Source organism: Mauremys mutica, chromosome 15, assembly GCF_020497125.1.
Source record: "Mauremys mutica isolate MM-2020 ecotype Southern chromosome 15, ASM2049712v1, whole genome shotgun sequence".
NCBI classification, from domain to species: Eukaryota; Metazoa; Chordata; order Testudines; family Geoemydidae; genus Mauremys; species Mauremys mutica.
In genome coordinates, this window is record NC_059086.1 from 32,268,954 (window position 1) to 32,286,306 (window position 17,353).

At 56.6% G+C, this 17,353-nt stretch overlaps 2 protein-coding genes across 3 annotated transcripts in view; both read right to left on the reverse strand.

Annotated features, from left to right (window-relative positions):
* Positions 1–17,353, reverse strand: part of LOC123349928 (immunoglobulin superfamily member 1-like) — a 448,190-nt gene that overhangs the window by 14,343 nt on the left and 416,494 nt on the right. The gene's annotated exons all lie outside the window — the stretch shown is intronic.
* LOC123349930 (immunoglobulin superfamily member 1-like) lies at positions 9,333–13,186 on the reverse strand. Of its 2 annotated transcripts, none has more exons than XM_044988234.1 (4): positions 12,938–13,186; positions 10,915–11,205; positions 10,432–10,488; positions 9,333–9,797 (listed from the first exon to the last, which is right to left on the reverse strand). In XM_044988234.1, exons 1-4 carry the CDS (start codon positions 13,122–13,124, stop codon positions 9,670–9,672), a joined length of 663 nt encoding a protein of 220 aa, XP_044844169.1. In that variant the 5' UTR covers positions 13,125–13,186; the 3' UTR covers positions 9,333–9,669. The 2 variants fall into 2 exon arrangements, with proteins under 2 accessions (XP_044844169.1, XP_044844168.1); XM_044988233.1 differs by having other exon boundaries at positions 9,333–9,800.

The following is a 17,353-nucleotide window of genomic DNA, read 5'->3' on the forward strand; positions in this document are numbered from 1 at the left end:
GCCCGAGGTGCAGGACCCTGACCTGGCGGGGAGGGAACGCCCAGAGACACGGCCCAGAGAGGCTGCGGCCGCAGACCCAGCCGGGGAGAGAGAGCAGGTCCCCATCCCTGTCACAGCTGCTGAGTTCTAGGCCGAGTTACAGAAGGATCCCTCCTTGCGGAAGCTCAGGGACCGGGCTGACCTCAGTGCGGTACAGACCATGAGAAGAGGTTGGAAGGAGAGGTTCCTGTGGGAGAAGGGGTTCCTGTACCGAGAATGGGCTCCCCCCGGGGAGGTGGAGTCATGGGGGATTAGGAGGCAGCTGGTGGTTCCCTAGAAGTTTCGCCACAAGCTCCTGTACCTGGCCCATGACATCCCCCTCGCAGGGCACCAGGGAATCCGGCGCACCAGGCAGAGGCTGCTACAGAACTTTTACTGGCCTGGGGTCTTTACCCATGTCCGACAGTACTGCCAATCCTGTGACCCCTGCCAGCGGGTGGGGAAGGCCCGGGACAAGGGGAAAGCAGCTCTGAGACCTTTGCCCATCATAGAAGAACCTTTCCAGAAGGTGGCCATAGACATGGTGGGACCTCTCAGCAAGGCGACTCGGTCAGGGAAGAAATACATCCTGGTGGTGGTAGATTTCGCCACTCGCTACCCCAAGGCGGTGGCCTTGTCCTCTACCGAAGCAGACACCGTGGCGGATGCGCTGCTGACCATTTTCAGCCAGGTGGGGTTCCCCCAGGAAGTCTTAACGGACCAGGGGTCCAACTTCATGTCGACCCTGCTCCAGTCCTTGTGGAAGAAATGTGGGGTCCAACCCAGCTGGGCCTCAGCGTATCACCCCCAGACCAACGGGCTGGTGGAGAGGTTCAACGGGACGCTAAAGATGATGCTAAAACAATTATGCACCAGCACCCACAGGATTGGGACAAGTATTTACCTCACCTGCTGTTTGCGTACAGGGAGGTACCCCAGGAATCTACTGGGTTCTCGCCTTTCGAACTGTTGTATGGAAGGCGGGTAAGGGGGCCCCTGGACCTGTTGAGAGACGAATGGGAGGGGAAGGCTGCTCCCGATGGAGAGTCGGTGGTGGAGTATGTCCTGACCTTCCGGGAAAGACTTGCCGAGCTCATGGGCCTGGCCAGGGAGAATCTGGCCCGAGCCCAGAGGAAGCAGAAGGTCTGGTACGACCGCACGGCGTGGGCCCGCGCCTTCGCCACCGGGGACCAAATGATGGTTCTCATCCCCGTGAGGAAAAACAAACTCCAGGCTGCCTGGGAAGGGCCCTTCAAGGTTGTCAAGCAGCTAAATGAGGTAATCTATGTGGTGGAGCTGTCGAACTGGGCGCACCACCGCCGGGTGTACCATGTGAATATGATAAAGCCATATTATGACCGGGGGAATATGGTGTTGGCCGTGTGTGGACATTGGGAGGAACTGGGGGATGACCCTTTAGTGGATCTATTCCCAGGGACAAAGGCTGGTTCCCCCCTGGAGGCGATTCCCCTCTCGGATCAGCTGACCCCGGCCCAGCAAGCTGAGATCAGGGGGGTGCTGCATCTGTACCGACAGCTGTTTTCCAACCAGCCTGGACGCACTAATGTGACTGTCCACCGGGTGGAGACTGGGGCACACACCCCTATAAGATGTTCCCCTTTTCGGGTCACCGGGAAAACTGCCCAGGACCTGGAAAGGGAGGTCAGGGACATGCTGGCCTTGGGAGTGATCCAGCCGTCCGCCAGCCCCTGGGCCTCCCCAGTGGTGCTGGTCCCCAAGAAGGACGGGTCGATCCGGTTCTGTGTGGACTATAGGAAGCTCAATGCCATCACCGTATCTGATGCCTATCCCATGCCAAGGCCTGACGAGCTCCTGGACAAGCTGGGAGGCGCTCGGTACCTCACCACCATGGATCTTACAAAGGGCTACTGGCAAGTGCCGCTGGACGCAGATGCCAGGCTGAAATCGGCCTTTATCACCCCTCTGGGGCTCTATGAGTTTTTGACCCTGCCCTTCGGCCTCAAGGGAGCGCCGGCCACCTTCCAGCGCCTGGTGGATCAGCTACTGAGGGGGATGGAGAGCTTTGCTGTGGCGTATATTGACGACATCTGCGTCTTCAGCCAGACCTGGGAGGACCACGTATCCCAGGTTAGACGAGTGCTGGACTGACTCCGGGAGGCTGGACTGACCGTAAAGGCGGAGAAGTGCAAGGTGGGGATGGCGGAAGTATCTTACCTGGGCCATCGGGTGGGGAGCGGCTGCCTAAAGCCAGAACCAGCGAAGGTGGAGGTGATCAGAGACTGGCCCGCTCCCCAGACCAAAAAGCAGGTCCAGGCCTTTATCGGGATGGCGGGGTATTATCGAAGGTTCGTGCCCCACTTTAGTGCCATAGCCGCCCCCATCACTGAGCTGTGCAAGAAGGGGAAGCCGGACAAGGTGGTCTGGACCGAGCAGTGCCAGCAGGCTCTCCAGGCACTGAAGGAGGCTCTGCTCAAAGGCCCAGTTCTGGCAAACCCAGACTTTGACAAGCCCTTTATGGTGTTCACCGACGCCTCAGACACGGGCCTGGGGGCGGTGTTGATGCAGGAGGATGAAAAGGGGGAGAGATACCCCATCGTGTACCTGAGCAAGAAGTTGCTACCCAGGGAGCAGAACTACGTGGCCATCGAGAAGGAATGCCTGGCCATGGTGTGGGCCCTTAAGAAACTGGAGCCATATCTCTTTGGGCGCCACTTCACCGTGTACACCGACCACTCTCCCCTGACTTGGCTGCACCAGATGAAAGGAGCCAACGCCAAGCTCCTGAGGTGGAGCCTGCTCCTGCAGGACTATGACATGGACGTGGTCCACGTGAAGGGAAGTGCCAACCTGATAGCGGACGCGCTGTCCCGGAGAGGGGGCCCTGAACTTCCCCAGGTCACTGGACAGAGTGACCCCGCTCAGTTCAGTCTCGGAGGGGGGAGAGGTGTGGTGGAGTAGGGACTGTCTATGTGGGGGATGGGAGAGCAGGGAGGATTTTAGGTGAGATGCAGGTATGCAGACTGTAACATGAGCTAGGCCTGGGGGAGGGGAGGTGACACCTCAGCCAGGAGCTAGACAAAAGGAAAGGAGCTGAGTGGGGAGGGGGGAGTCAGTCTTCGGTTGGGGAGCTGGGTGGTGGGGTTTCAGGGGATCCGAGGCTGGGATCCAAGCACCCTGAACCCCCCAGAAATGCCAGATCGAGGGGTCCTGGCTCTGAACACAAGCTGGGCTGTATCCTGTGTTCCTGTTGTTCAATAAACCTTCTGTTTTACTGGCTGGCTGAGAGTCACTGTGAGTCCAGGAAGAGGGGTGCAGGGCCTGACTCCCCCATACTCTGTGACAGATGCGGTTTAAGCATTTTTATCCACTGAACTATTGAGAGATGTGCAAAATGATGGGGGTGGTGCCAGGCCATGGAGAGGTCAGATGAGAACTGTGACATGACAGCAGATGGGGAGATGCAGGAAGTTAAGAGCGGCCAGACTGGGTCAGACCAAAGGTCCATCTAGCCCAGTGTCTGACAGTGGCCAGTGCCAGGTGCACCAGAGGGAATCATCAACTGATCCATCCCCTGTCGCCCGTTCCCAGCTTCTGGCAAACAGAGACGTGGGACACCATCCCTGCCCATCCTGGCTAATAGCCATTGATGGACCCGTCCTCCATGAACTTATCTAGTTCTTTTTTTGAACCTTGTTATTGTTGAGAATATTTTGCTAGCTTGGCAGCTGGTAGTGTGGGAAGCTAAGATGTTTAGGTTTTTAGGATGGGTTAATTAGGCTTTGAGCTTTGTTTTGAGAAGTTGGCCTTGGCTAGTTCTATGAAGTTACAGCTGCGGGTGTGTTAAATTTGTTAACCAATTAGCAACTGCTTGCTTGCCTGCTTTAAGAGTATAAAGAGCATGCTGGAAATGAATAAAGTACTCTCTGCTTATGATCACATGGGTTGTCAGACTCTGTCCCTGCTCCTCTGCGATGCAACAAATGGTGACCCCGACGTGATTGAATGAGGACAGTGTTGGTGGCCTGAACTGAAAGGAGGAAAAGGAGGCGCACCTGAGTCTCAGTGTCGAGCGGCTAGGAGCCGCAGGGCGTCCGAAAAGAGGGGTGCACCTGAGCTCAGTGTCGAGCGGCGGCCGCAGGGCATCCGAAAAGAAGGGCGCACCTGAGTTCAGTGTCGAGCGGCTAGGAGCCGCAGGGCGTCCGAAAAGAGGGGTGCACCTGAGCTCAGTGTCGAGCGGCAAGCCGCAGGGCGTCTGAAAAGGGAGGCACACCCCAGCCCAGAGGTGAGCAGCTAACATGGGAACCGCTGCATCAGCGGAAGAAAGGACGGTGCATGAATATTTGATGCGCATCGCGGAGCGGCAGGGAGAGAAGCTCCCCTCTGATAAGTTATCCCGTCTGCTGCGGTGGGGACAGAGAAGGGGACTTTCTGTTCAACCAAGTACAATTTTTGATAAAACTGTTTGGGAGCGGCTAGGCTCCGAGCTTTGGAAGTCGGTGGCTCGGGGCGATAAGGAGGCCTTCTCCCTGAGTCCAGTATGGAATAAGGCGAAGGAGATAGTAGAAACTCTCGCGGCCGAGGCAGGAGTGCAGGCGGCCCTTTCTGAGCTTTGCCGCCCAACGCCCGGAATGCCTTCTGTGTTGCCGGTTGGAGCCAGAGAGTTTTTCGGTGGTGAGGACACGGTGATACCTTTGGCTTCCAACCCCTACCCTATGGATGATGTTGCCCCTGCTACGGCCCCACTACCCTCCAATGTGGCTATCGGCCCCGACATGATTGGTCCTGCTACGGTCCCGTTACCCCCCGATACGCCCGAGCCTATGGAGACAGCCTTGCCGTATGTACCCCCTCCAAAGCCATGCCGTGCCCACGGGGCCTGGGGGTGCCACGATTGCGGGGGGACAGAGGAGGCTTGGGTGGAACATGTGCCATCGAACCCATATCCCGATTTGACTACGTTTCCTCAGTTTACTCAGTCTGATGCCTTCTATAAGGAGATGGAGCGCCAGGGTCGACAGCTGCAGCATATATGTGACAAGTTGGACCAATTGGAAGGTCTTCCACCTGGATCATCGCGATCGCATCTTCACAAGTGCTTTCATTCGACTCGCCCCCCCGCCCCGCCTGGCCCCGGGGACCCTCCACCTGGAGACCCTCTGGATCCGGTACAGCGCTGGCATGGGGTTTTAAGAGAAACCATCCTTGAAGGTTTAACACCCGAGGCCTTTCCGGTGATTACGCCAGACCCTCAACACCCTAATCATAGACGGTGGGCCCCTTTGGACTGGAAGTTGATCCGTGAGGCACAGAAATCGATCATGGCTTATGGACTAGATAATCCGTATGTACAGTCTATCATTGAACAGGTATTTGCTGGCCAAGCAATGTGTCCGTACGATGCGATTAAGCTAGCTGACATGCTTCTTACACCTACACAGAAACTGTTGTGGAAAGATGATTGGGCTAAGAGAGTTGACTTGGCTCTTGTCCGCAATTTGGATTTACCGGATGATGATCCTCGGCGCCTGGCCACTGCTGATATGTTTTTGGGAGCCGGTCGCTTTGTTGACCCGCACTTGCAAGCTCGCCTTGAGCCCCGGATCCTGCAGCAATCACAGGAACTAGCTTTGGCTGCCTTTAAAGCGGTGCCCCAGATGGGAAAGCCGGTCCCTCCCTATGCTAAAATTACACAAGGCCCATCGGAACCGTATTCCACCTTTTTGGATCGCCTTCGAGAGGCTATTGATAGATCTCCTAATCTGACGCCAGAGGCCAGAACTGCAGTTGGACTTGATCTTGCAACCCAGAATGCAAATCCCACTTGCCGCCGTATATTAGCCACCTTGCCCAAGACTGCGACCCTGATGGAAATGATCGAGGCATGTGGTAGGGCCGCTATGCTTGAGGAGACGGATAAGGCAGCAATTCATGCTAAGGCACAGGCCTCTGCACTGGCCGTGGCGTTACAACCCCTGCTCGGGGGACAGCGGGGGGCTAGAAGACCGACCCGGCCAGCCGGCCCCTGTTTTGGTTGTGGAAAACCCGGGCATTTCCGGCGGAACTGCCCTATGCAAAATGAGCAGCGGGCCTCTGATGTGTCACCTGAAGCTGCAACTGGCGCTTGCACACGATGTGATAAGTTTGGACATCGCGCCGCCGACTGTTGGGCGCGTTACACGAAGGATGGAACACCGCTGCCGGGAAACGGATCACGGAGCGCCCCTCGGAGGAGCGCGACGACACAAGTGCCTCCACCCGCCAACCCGGCTGCCTGGAACACCTCACCGGAGCAACCCGTGGCAGTGCCGGAGTGGACTTGGCCACAGCGACAGATGTAGTTTTAGAGACTGATGAGGTTCAAGTTCTTCCTTCCAACATCGATGGTCCATTAGGATTTGGACTGAGTGCCCTTTTGATTGGCCGTTCGTCAACATCGAAACAAGGTATTTTTGTTTTGCCTGGCCTTATTGATGGCGACCATACGGGGAATATTGGGATAATGGTACGCGCCCTTTGTCCCCCTGTGACTATAACTGCTGGTACACGTCTTGCTCAGTTAATACCTTTCAAGGGATGTGTGCCCCGATCGACCCCAATTGACCGCGGGTCTCGAGGGTTTGGATCCACTGGCCCTCCCCAAACTGCCTTTGCTATGCACATTACTTCGCGCAAGCCCACCCGAACCGCTCGGCTTCAGGGATCCGATGGGCGGCAGATCACTCAGGAAGCTTTTATTGGGGATGCAATGCAGAGTGGGGTAACTGAGGCACCTGGGACGACAGAGGTAGAAGATACTGTGTTTACCTTGGAATCGGAGCACACTGAAGCGGTTGCAGCTGAGGCCCCCATGCAGAATGATGTAGGAGATGCACCATCTAACCTAGTATCAGACTGCCCAGGGGCAGTTGTAAATGGGGCCCCTCTACAGAGCGACATGTGTCCTCAAGAACTGCCTGTGTGTGGAAAGGGAGACGAAGAGGAGCAAGAGAATTTAGCTGTGCAGCTGGCAGATACTGGCTCACCCATTTTTAGTATTGAAAGCTCTGGGGCTCAAAAAACATTTGTGCCTGTTACAGCTGCAGCAATTGAAGAACAAATCATTGCAGAAACTGTAACATCTATGGAAACCTCAGCTGAAACTTTAAAGCCTTTAGAAGCAGTGCCTGGAAAACTATTTCCTGAACTAGTCCAAGATATTACCACTGCTCATTCGGGATTTGAGGCTGCAAACAGTAGGACTGAAGAAACTGCAACAGTGTCAGTATTAGAGATGACTGCTGCAATGGTGGATGGAATGACTGAGAAAGCAACAAGATGTACACACCCTGAGCCCCTGGAGGACAACTGCTTGTTAGCTGTGCCAGGATCCTTTTTGTTTGATCCTCCCTGAATGATTTAATTGATTGAGATAATTTTTGCTTTGCCTGAATGTATAGGATGATGTCCTGATAATTTCCCCTGTAGAACTTGAACCACGATGGTGGTGGAACAGGAGAAAAAACACTCACATCATTGATATTGCCAATGTCTAGAAATTCCTGACTAAAAAGACATTGAGAACTGACCCTGGTAAAGAAGCAAAGAATTGCACACTGGCAGGAAAAAATTTGGGACTCCTGCTAAAAACTGTGGTATTGCTTGGATTTTGGGGTTTATTTTGCAGGCTGCGCCCTGTGTTGTGGAATTTTTTTTTTTAGCATGTATTGCCCTCCCTAATTGGATTGTAAATGATATTACCCCTCCCCATTACTAACCCCTGTTTTTTAGAGCCTATTTGTTTGTTGTTTTTAAAGTTTGAGAAAGCTCGGCCTAAAGGTTTGTTGAGTATTCTTAAAGCGGGGAGTTGTAGGCATAAATCTAGGAAATTTGGGAGAATGGCTTTGAATTTATGTGACCCAAAATACCTTTATGTAAAGTGCTTTGGATCGGGCCCAGGCAGGCACGCAATAGATAGAGAACTTGAAGAAGAAAAAAGGATCGGGCCCAGGCGGCGGGCAACAGACAACAAGCTTGGAATACTGGTTGATAACCTTGAGGGTGTAGTTGATAGAAAAGGTAATTAACTACTAGCGAGTAATGTTAGGCAGAGTACAAAGTTAACTCTGTGGTTGCTGGAGGGAATAGCAGTTGAATTTAGAAGTAAGTCAGGATGCAATTGTATTACTGTAAATGATTTAATTGATGATGTAATTTTCCTTTTTTTTTGCCTGATGGTACTAAGGGTATTTGTATATTGTATGTAATGATTGATTGCCCAGTAGGGGTAGTTTTGTTTTGTTTTTTAGATATTAAGAAAATTGGTGTTAGCTGCATAGCATTTTATGTACCATGCATTTATTTACAGAGTTAAATTTATGTTATGTGTTTTTTGTTTTGTTTTGTGGTGTTTGTTTTTTTTTGTTTGTTTTTTTTTCTTTCTGGCCAGAATTGTTTTTTGCGTTTTATGTGGTTTATGTTGTGTTTTTTCTAGGACCCCCCCTCCCTCAGTGTCAGTTTGATCGCCTGACATCTGAGGGATGTTTTGGTAATAGAAGTTTGCCACAAGTTGGTGTGCAATAGAGAAGGGGGGAATCCTGTAGAATTTACACCATTTCTTTGTTGTGCTTTGTTTTTGTTTGGTGTTGTTGGGGTTATGTTAAGAATTGCATGGTTATATAGGTTGGCTTTATAAAGTTTTAATTTTGGTTTGTGATAGATTGTGGTGTTATGTTGTTATAAGTTGGAAATGTTTTGCTAATGTTTTTATTTCTTTTTTTTTCCCCTCCTTTTTGATTTTGGGTAGAGGGGGGAGGTGTTGAGAATATTTTGCTAGCTTGGCAGCTGGTAGTGTGGGAAGCTAAGATGTTTAGGTTTTTAGGATGGGTTAATTAGGCTTTGAGCTTTGTTTTGAGAAGTTGGCCTTGGCTAGTTCTATGAAGTTACAGCTGCGGGTGTGTTAAATTTGTTAACCAATTAGCAACTGCTTGCTTGCCTGCTTTAAGAGTATAAAGAGCATGCTGGAAATGAATAAAGTACTCTCTGCTTATGATCACATGGGTTGTCAGACTCTGTCCCTGCTCCTCTGCGATGCAACATGTTATGGTCTTGGCCTTCACAATATCCTCTGGCAGTGAGTTCCACAACTTGACTGTGCATTGGGTGAAGAAATACTTCCTGTGGTTTGTTTGAAACCTGCTGCCTCTTCATTTCATTGGGTGCCCCCTAGTTCTTGTGTTATGAGAAGGAGTAAATAACACTTCCTGATTTAGTTTCTTCACACCAGTCATGATTTTATAGATCTCTTTCATATCCCCCCTTAGTCGTCTCTTTTCCAAGTTATTGAAAGTCAATGGAGGTGCTGCACTTAGGGAAGAAAAACCAAATGCACAAACGCAGGATGGGGGTAGCTGGGTTGGCAGCAGCACTGCTGGGACGGAGCGGGGAGCTGTGGTGGATCATCGCACCCTCGACGTGAGTCAGCAACGCGATGCCGGTGCAAGACAAAAGCAAATGCAACATTGGGCTGCACTACCAGAGGTGCAGCGCGCACGTCCCGGGCAGTGAGAACCGCTCTGCTCGGCGCTGGGCAGGCCGGGAACGCTGTGTCCAGTTCTGGTCCCCGCTCCATAGAAAGGAGGTGGAGAAACTGGAAAAAGGATCCAGAGGCGAGCGACAAAGGGGTCACCTCAGTTAGGGCGCCCCCCTCGGGCGGCTGTAACAGGCCTTGGCCAGGATCAGCCCCAGGACGAGCAGGACCGCGGCGCCCAGCCCCAGGCGGGCGATGTTGCCATGGGTGAAATCCGGGTGCCCTGAAGGGGCTGCTGTGGGGGAAGGGGAGAGTCACTCGGCACCTCAGACGGGGAGATCAACAGCTGGCGCTGCCCTGGGAGCGGAGCCCCCGACCCCCCGTCTGGCAGGTCCGTCCCTGGTGCCTCAGCTTCCCCAACAAGGTGGTTGCCCAGGTGGACAAACAGCCCCTGCCCTGAGCCCCCCCCCCGACTCACTCCACCCCCACCCCATCGCTCGCCCTCCCCCACCCTCACTCACTCGCTCATTTTCACTGGGCTGGGCAGGGGGTTGGAGTGCGCCAGGGACCCTTTGCAACCCGGAATGCGGGTCAAAAACCGGACACCTGGGAACCCGAGCCCCAGGCCCCGCCCGGGCACCCAGCTGGGCCCAACCCCAGAGCCAGGCCCCCCAGATCCTGTCCATCTCTTGGGACCCCCCAGTAGCTTCCAGGCAGCAACCTACAGGGCAGGAGGTGCCGGAGGAGCTGGGGGTTTGGTGTTGAGGGAGGGACGGGGCTGCCCCTCCCCCTGGTGTCTGGGCTCATGCACCAGGAGTCACTTCCTGCATCCTACCCAACCAGCCCCAACCCCTGAGGGCGGGTCCTTCGGCAGCATGAGCCTTCCAGGGCTGGTTCAATAGTGATTCCCCTCCCAGCCGATGTACCTGTACTCGGGCGGGTGGGAGCCGGCACCGCTCCAGGCTGGGTCGGGTCGGTTCCCCCTGAGGGAATAGAACCAGTATCTGTTGAGGTGCGGGAGGGGCTGAAACACTGACTCGGCGATTGCCCCCCTGAAACTCATCTTCAATCATCACTGTTATTCCCGGGGGGACAGGGTGTTTGTGTGGCTGGGGCCTGATGCCATAGGGAGCCACTGGGCCCAGACCCCTCTGTGCATCCCCAGAGCAGGGAGAGCCGTCTGGGTGCTGGGATCCCCCCTTCCTCTGCCCCAAATCTCCAGTGGCTGCTGCTCCCCCCTCGCTGGGGAACCCCCAAGTGACTCTGTCCCCGGCCCCGCTCCCCGGCCGGGCGTCCCCTCTGCTGGGGCCAGGGCAGAGCCTGGCTCTGAGCATCCCATCAGTGCAGAGCCCCCGAGGGTCTGGCTGAGTGTGTGGCTGGGAACGGGGACGCTGAGCTGGGCCCTTCACCTGCTACCACCAGCTCCACAGAGTTGCTGGCGTATGACGAAACGAAGGGCTCAGTTTGGAGCCGGTAGCTGCAGCTGTAGTTCCCTCTGTGCTGCCGGCCCACGCTGGGGATGCGGAACTCGGCCCCGGCCCCAGCAGGGTCCATGTGTCGCTGCGGGTTCAGGTCTCCAGCCTTGTGCAGGAAGAACCTCACGTCCTGGCGCTGCCCCTGACACCGGATGGTGGCGTCTGCCCCTGGAGCGGTGACCCCAGTGGGGCTCAGGGAGATGGAGGGTCTGGGTAAGCTGGGATCTGCGCACAGGAGACAGGCTGTGAGAGCCAGACCCAGGCACCCACCCAGCCCCGGCCTCCCCGGCCTCCCCAGCCCTGGGCAGATCCAGGGGCCCCCGGGCAGAGATTCTCTCCCGGATCCCAGAGCTCCCCCCACCCAGAATCCCGCTCTGCGAGCTGGGCTCCCAGCCCCAGAGACACGAGCCACGGCTCCCTAGTGCTTGGGATCCTCATATGCCGTGTGTGGCCCCTGCCTCACTCACTGCCCTGCACAGAGCGACTCACGGGCTGGTCTCTGGCACCGGCACCGCAGGGCCCAGGGTTGGCGGTGCCCAGTTTTCAGCCGGAAAGTGGGTTGAACAGGGAACCTGGCAGTGCCGCTGACCGGACACTAAACCTGATTCCCTGCAGTACCTGGTCTCTGCCACCAGGGGGCGGGAAGATCAGCTGAGCTACTCTGCGGTGGCTCTGCCCCACTCACCAGGGCCGCCCAGAGGGGGGGGCAAGAGGGGCAATTTGCCCCAGGCCCCGCGTCCCGCAGGGGCCCCCACGAGTGTTTTCCGGGGCCCCTGGAGTGTTTCCCCTTTTCCCGCGGCTCCGGTCGACCTGCCGCAGGCATGCCTGCGGGAGCTCAACCGGAGCCAAATGCCGCCCCCCCCCAGGGAAAGGGCCGCCCCACGCGCCTGCTTGGCGCACTGGGGTCTAGAGCCGCCCCTGAGCGGGGCCCCCCGCCGCCGAAGACCCCGGGCCCCCGGAATTCTCTGGGCGGCCCTGCCACTCACCCCCACCCCTGGAGCCTGGCTCACCTGGCAGGGGGAGGGTGGTGGAGAGAGCAGGGAATGACGATGGGGGGCGGGGGGGAAGAGGACCGGGGGGGGGGGCCTTGGGGAAGAGGCGGAGCAGGGGGTGGGAGAGGTTCCCGCACTCAGTGTCCAGTTTTCACAAATTAGAAATTTGACACCCTAGCAGGGCTTGAGCCCCCCACAGGAAGGGAGTCACCCCCTGGGAGGCAGGGAGGGGTCATTATCCCCATGCTACAGGGGGGGAAACTGAGGCACAGACAGATTCACTTTCCTCAGTGAGCTCTCAGGGGCAGGGACTGTCTCCTCACTCTGTGTTTAGGCAGCGCCTGGCACAACGGGGCCGTGACCATGGCAGGGGACCTACATGCTCCCCCAACACAAAGCATCCAGCATTACTGAGGCAGCGTTTGCAGAGGTCTCCACTAACTGGGGGTGTCTCGGTTTGTGGGCGCTCAGCCTCATCCCCCAAGATTGAGCCCCCCTCACAAGGAAGGACACTTTTGAAAACCGCGACGTGCTCCCATTACACAGAGTCTGTGGCTGCGCCAGGGGCTGGGCCAGATCTCCTGGGTCCCAGCCCAGCGCCATGTCCACCAAGCCACCACTTCTCCTGCAGCCCCTGCCTCATTCAGCCCCGACCAGGGCACTGCCTGGGGCGGGGCCTGGAGAACAGAGGCGATGGGATCAGGGGATTAAATTGTGACTCCCGGTTCCTACGCACAAGGGGCAGCGTTAAAGTTGTCTCCCTTCCCCGAGTCTCCAGGGGCTGCTGCTCCCCCTGGCTGGGGAACCCCCAGTGACTCCGTCCCTGCTCCCCGGCCGGGCGTCCCCTCTGCGGGGTCAGGGCTCAGGGTAGAGCCTGGCTCTGAGCGTCCCATTGGCACCAAGCCCCCGTGAGGGTCTGGCTGGGGGTGGGGCTGGGAACGGGTACGTTGAGCCGGGTCCCTCACCTCTCACCACCAGCTCCACGGGGTCGCTGGGGTACGACACGGCAAACGGCTCCGATCTGCTGTGATAGGAGCAGCTGTAGCTCCCGCCAAGATCCCGGTGAACGTTGCTACTGGAAAACTCGGCCTCAAACCCGTCCGAATCCACAGGTGGGAAATGACGTCCCTCTTTATTCAGCACGAACCGCATGTCCCGGCGCTGCCCCCGACACCGGATGGTCACGGCTCCCCCCAGGGAGACCCCCCCGCTGGGTCTCAGGGAGATGCTGGGTTTGGGGTAGCTGGGCTCTGCAGAGGGAAGCAGACAGGCCGTGAGACACAGGTCCCGTCACTCACTCCTGGGGCCCGTCCTCACCACGCGGCCTCAGTGGTGGGTGAGACCCGGCGGCCCTGGGGACGGGCTCCTGGATCCCTTTCCACAGGAGCCAGAGTTTCCCCTCAGCCCTGGGCTCACAGCATGAGACACGAAGCAACCCCAGCCCCTGGGGCCCAGAGCTCTGTTCCCCGGCGGGTGACAGGCCAGGCCAGTCTCCAGGGTCCATTCACTCCCTGGCTTCTCTGCTGGGAGGGCTGGGAGCCAGGACTCCTGGGTTCTCTCCAGCTCTGGGAGGGGAGTGGGGTCTAGTGGGGAGAGCAGGGGGGGATGGGGGCCAGGACTCCTGGGTTCTGTGCACAGCACCACCACTGACTTGTAGGGGACTGTGCAAGTCTCTACTATACACTGAGGTTTATAAGCTTCAGCTTTGCCCAACACCCCCTGTCACAGCATGTAGGGGGAGACTAAGCCTGGCACCCCCAGCTTCCTGCGACTCACCATGACTCTCAGCCAGCCAGTAAAACAGGTTTATTTAGACGACAGGAACACAGTCCAAAACAGGTCTTGCCCGTACAGACAACAGGACCCCCTTTAGTTAGGTCCATCTGGGCAGGGGCGGCGAGTTATATGGGCCCGTGGGGCCCAGGCCCCACCAATAATCCAGGAGCTGGGCTCAGCCCCACCAATGTTGGGGCCCCAGGCCCTGTGCTGGGGGTCCCCGCGTTACAACACCCGGCGCTCTCACTCACCGCTGCAGCAGCGGCGGCAGCTCCCGGGAGGGGCCTCAGGAGCGACTGGACTCCCAGCCCATTGGCCGGGAACCCCAGCCAATGGGAGCTGCCGGGGGCGGTGCCGGAGCTGCCTGGCCGCGCCTCCACAGCAGGGAGGGGGAGCGAGCCACAGGCAGCGGCTGAGCCCTGGGCAGCCATTGTGAGCAGCAGACAGACACAGACGGTGAGCTGTGGGGGCAGCCAGACACACACACACACACACACACACACAGCCGGGGAGGGGGGGTTGGTGGGGACAAACACACACAGCCAGGGGGTTGTGGGACAGACACACACGGGGGGGGACGGACAGACAGACAGACAGACACAGCCTGTGAGCTGTGGGGGCAGCCAGACACACACACACACAGCCGGGGAGGGGGGGGTTGGTGGGGACAAACAGACACAGCCATGGGGTTGTGGGTTGTGGGTCAGACACACACAGTGGGGGGCAGCCAGACAGACAGACACAGCCTGGGGTTGTGGGACAGACAGACACAAGGACACAGCCAGGGGGTTGTGGGACAGACACACACAGCGGGGGGGGGGGAAGGGGGACAGACACACACAGCCGGGGGTGGTGGGGGCAGCCAGACACACACAGCTGGGGGTTGTGGGACAGACAGAAACCAGGACACAGCTAGGGGGGTTGTGGGGACAGACAGACGGACACAGCCGGGGGAGTTGTGGGGACAGACAGATGGAGCTGTGAGTGGGGAAAGGAGCAGCAATGGGCACCCCGGGGCTGGTATAAAATACACAGGATGGGGGGGGGCTTCCTGAGGGGACTATAGCAACACCCCCCGCAGAGCAGACCCAGGTTGCAGCTGGCTCCGCCCATCACAGCCCCCTGCCCCACAGAGACCCACACAACCCTCTGCCCCCTCGAGAGACTCCCAATGACCCCTGTGCCCCTGTCACTCCTCTCCAAAGAGCCCTCCCCTTTGTGCCAGCCCACTCCCCTCCCCCACTGCCTCCCCTCCTCCAAAGCTCCCTACAATCTCCCCCTTTGCCTTCTGCCCCCCCAGCCCAGCCCATTCCATTGGCCGGGAGGCTCCCAGTCTAGTAGCTAGCAGGGCCCATGGGAGCTGCACCTGAGGCAGGGTGCCTGCCTGCAGATGCAGACCTGCCTGGCTGTGCCTCCACAGCACAGGGAGGGGGAGCCACAGGTGAGCAAGCCCTGGTCATCATCATCATCACAGGCCCAGTAATTCTCTGGATATTTAATTTCACTGTGGCAAAATGTGTGCAATTTTATGGGTTGAATGATTGAATGACATAATACCCACCTGCCTGCATTGTCCGTCACTAAGTCCAGTAATTTTGTCAAGTGTTTGTTGCACAACATGGTGGTGCCTACCCCTACCTTGTGCTTCAGGGGGTGATGGGGTCAGGGCAGCCTGTTATAGAACTACCTGATTAGTAATTGGATATGTTGGCTGGCATCTTTTTTAGTAATTGGATATGTTTGCTCCCCCTGATGTTAGAACCTGGCTACACCACTGGGGAGGGGAGCTTCCAAGACCTGTGCAGCTGGGGCTTAGGTGAATTTTGTGATACTGTGCCCCTCCCCAGCTACCACCCTGCAGTCCCCACTCCTGCACCATGCTGGGCAAGGAGCAGCCCCATCCCCAGTGAGGCTATGGTGAGGGGTGGCAGCAGGGGAGGCCATACGTGATGGCAACCTCCCCCCTCGGTACCCACCATAGGGGAGCCGAGTGGGCCTTCTGGACCTGAGAGGGACCCTAGGAGCATGTGCAGTGAACTGTGGGGGAGAGGAGGGGTCCCTCCCCTGGAGCTTGCTGCTGCCAGGGAGGGTGGAGGGGAGTCCTCTTTGGCCCTAGCCCTGGGGCAGCCTGTCTGCACCCCAAGTTCCTTATCCCCAGCCCTGCCCCAGAGTCCTCACCTGACGGGAAAAACACGCAACTTAAATTTGGTGGTCAGTTTAGAGTATCATAGAATATCAGATTTGGAAGGGGCCTCAGTTGGTCATAAGGTCCAACCTCATGCTCAAAGCAGGACCAATTCCCAACTAAATCATCCCAGCCAGGGCTTTGTCAAGCCGGGCCTTAAAAACCTCTAAGGAAGGAGATTCCACCACCTCCCTAGGTAACCCATTCCAGTGTTTCACCACCCTCCTAGTGAAAAAGTTTCTCTTAATATCCAATCTAAACCTCCCCCACTGCAACTTGAGATCATTACTCCTTGTTCTGTCCTCTGCTACCACTGAGAACAGTCTAGATCCATCCTGTTTGTAACCCCCTATCAGGTAGTTGAAAGCAGCTATCAAATCCTCCCTTATTCTTTTCTTCTGCAGACTAAACCATCCCAGTTCCCTCAGCCTCTCCTCAGAAGTCATGTGCTCCAGCCCCCTAATCATTTTTGTTGCCCTCCACTGGATTTTCCAATTTTTCCACATCCTTCTTGCAATGTGGGGCCCAAAACTGCACGTAGTACTCTAGATGAGGCCTCACCAATGTTGAATAGAGGAGAATGATCATGTCCCTCGATCTGCTGGCAATGCCCCTACTTATACAGCCCAAAATGATGTTAGCCTTCTTGACAAAGGCCAGAGGAGGGAGTGTTAGTGCCTGTGTGGACTTCTGAGAAGTGCATGGGGTGGAAGGAGATGCTGGGATGCTCTGGAACCACTCCTTCAAAGCCAGTCAGGACTCTGGGGGAGCCTCCTCTCTGAGCAGACTGTCTCCAGGGCAAGAAGCTAACACCTTCCTGGGTCTGACCTCAGAGCATTCAGCATGCCCTTCCACACCATGCACTTTCCGCAGTGAGTCCGCCCAGGCGGGGTCCTGGGGCAGCCAGAGGTCCCTGCACCCCAACTCGGCAGTCAGATGTGACTCTCAGCCAGACAGTAAAACAGAAGGTTTATTAGATGATGGGAACACAGTTTAAACAGAGCTTGTTGGTACAGAAAACAGAACCCCTCGGTCAGGTCCATCTTGCGGGGTGGGGAGCCCAGAACCAAGTTCTGAGTCTCTCCCCATTTCCCCAGCCAGCTCCAAACTGACACTCCCTCCTCTGGCCTCTGTGTCTCTTCCGGACAAGGAGGCCACCTGATCTCTTTGTCCCCAACACCTTCAGTTGGCATCTTGCAGGGGAAACTGAGGCACCCACACAGTATTCAGAGAAAATATTAAGAACATTCCCACTTCATCACAACAGGTACAACAAAATATAATACTGTATATTGAAGTAGGCAAGTGCTGCTTCTGACTTTCCACCTTCAATTGACCCTTGTAATCTTGTGGCGCTGACGCGTTGTAGCTTCATTTTATATCGGCTTACAGGGCGGGAGCGGGGGGGCACCACCAGTTT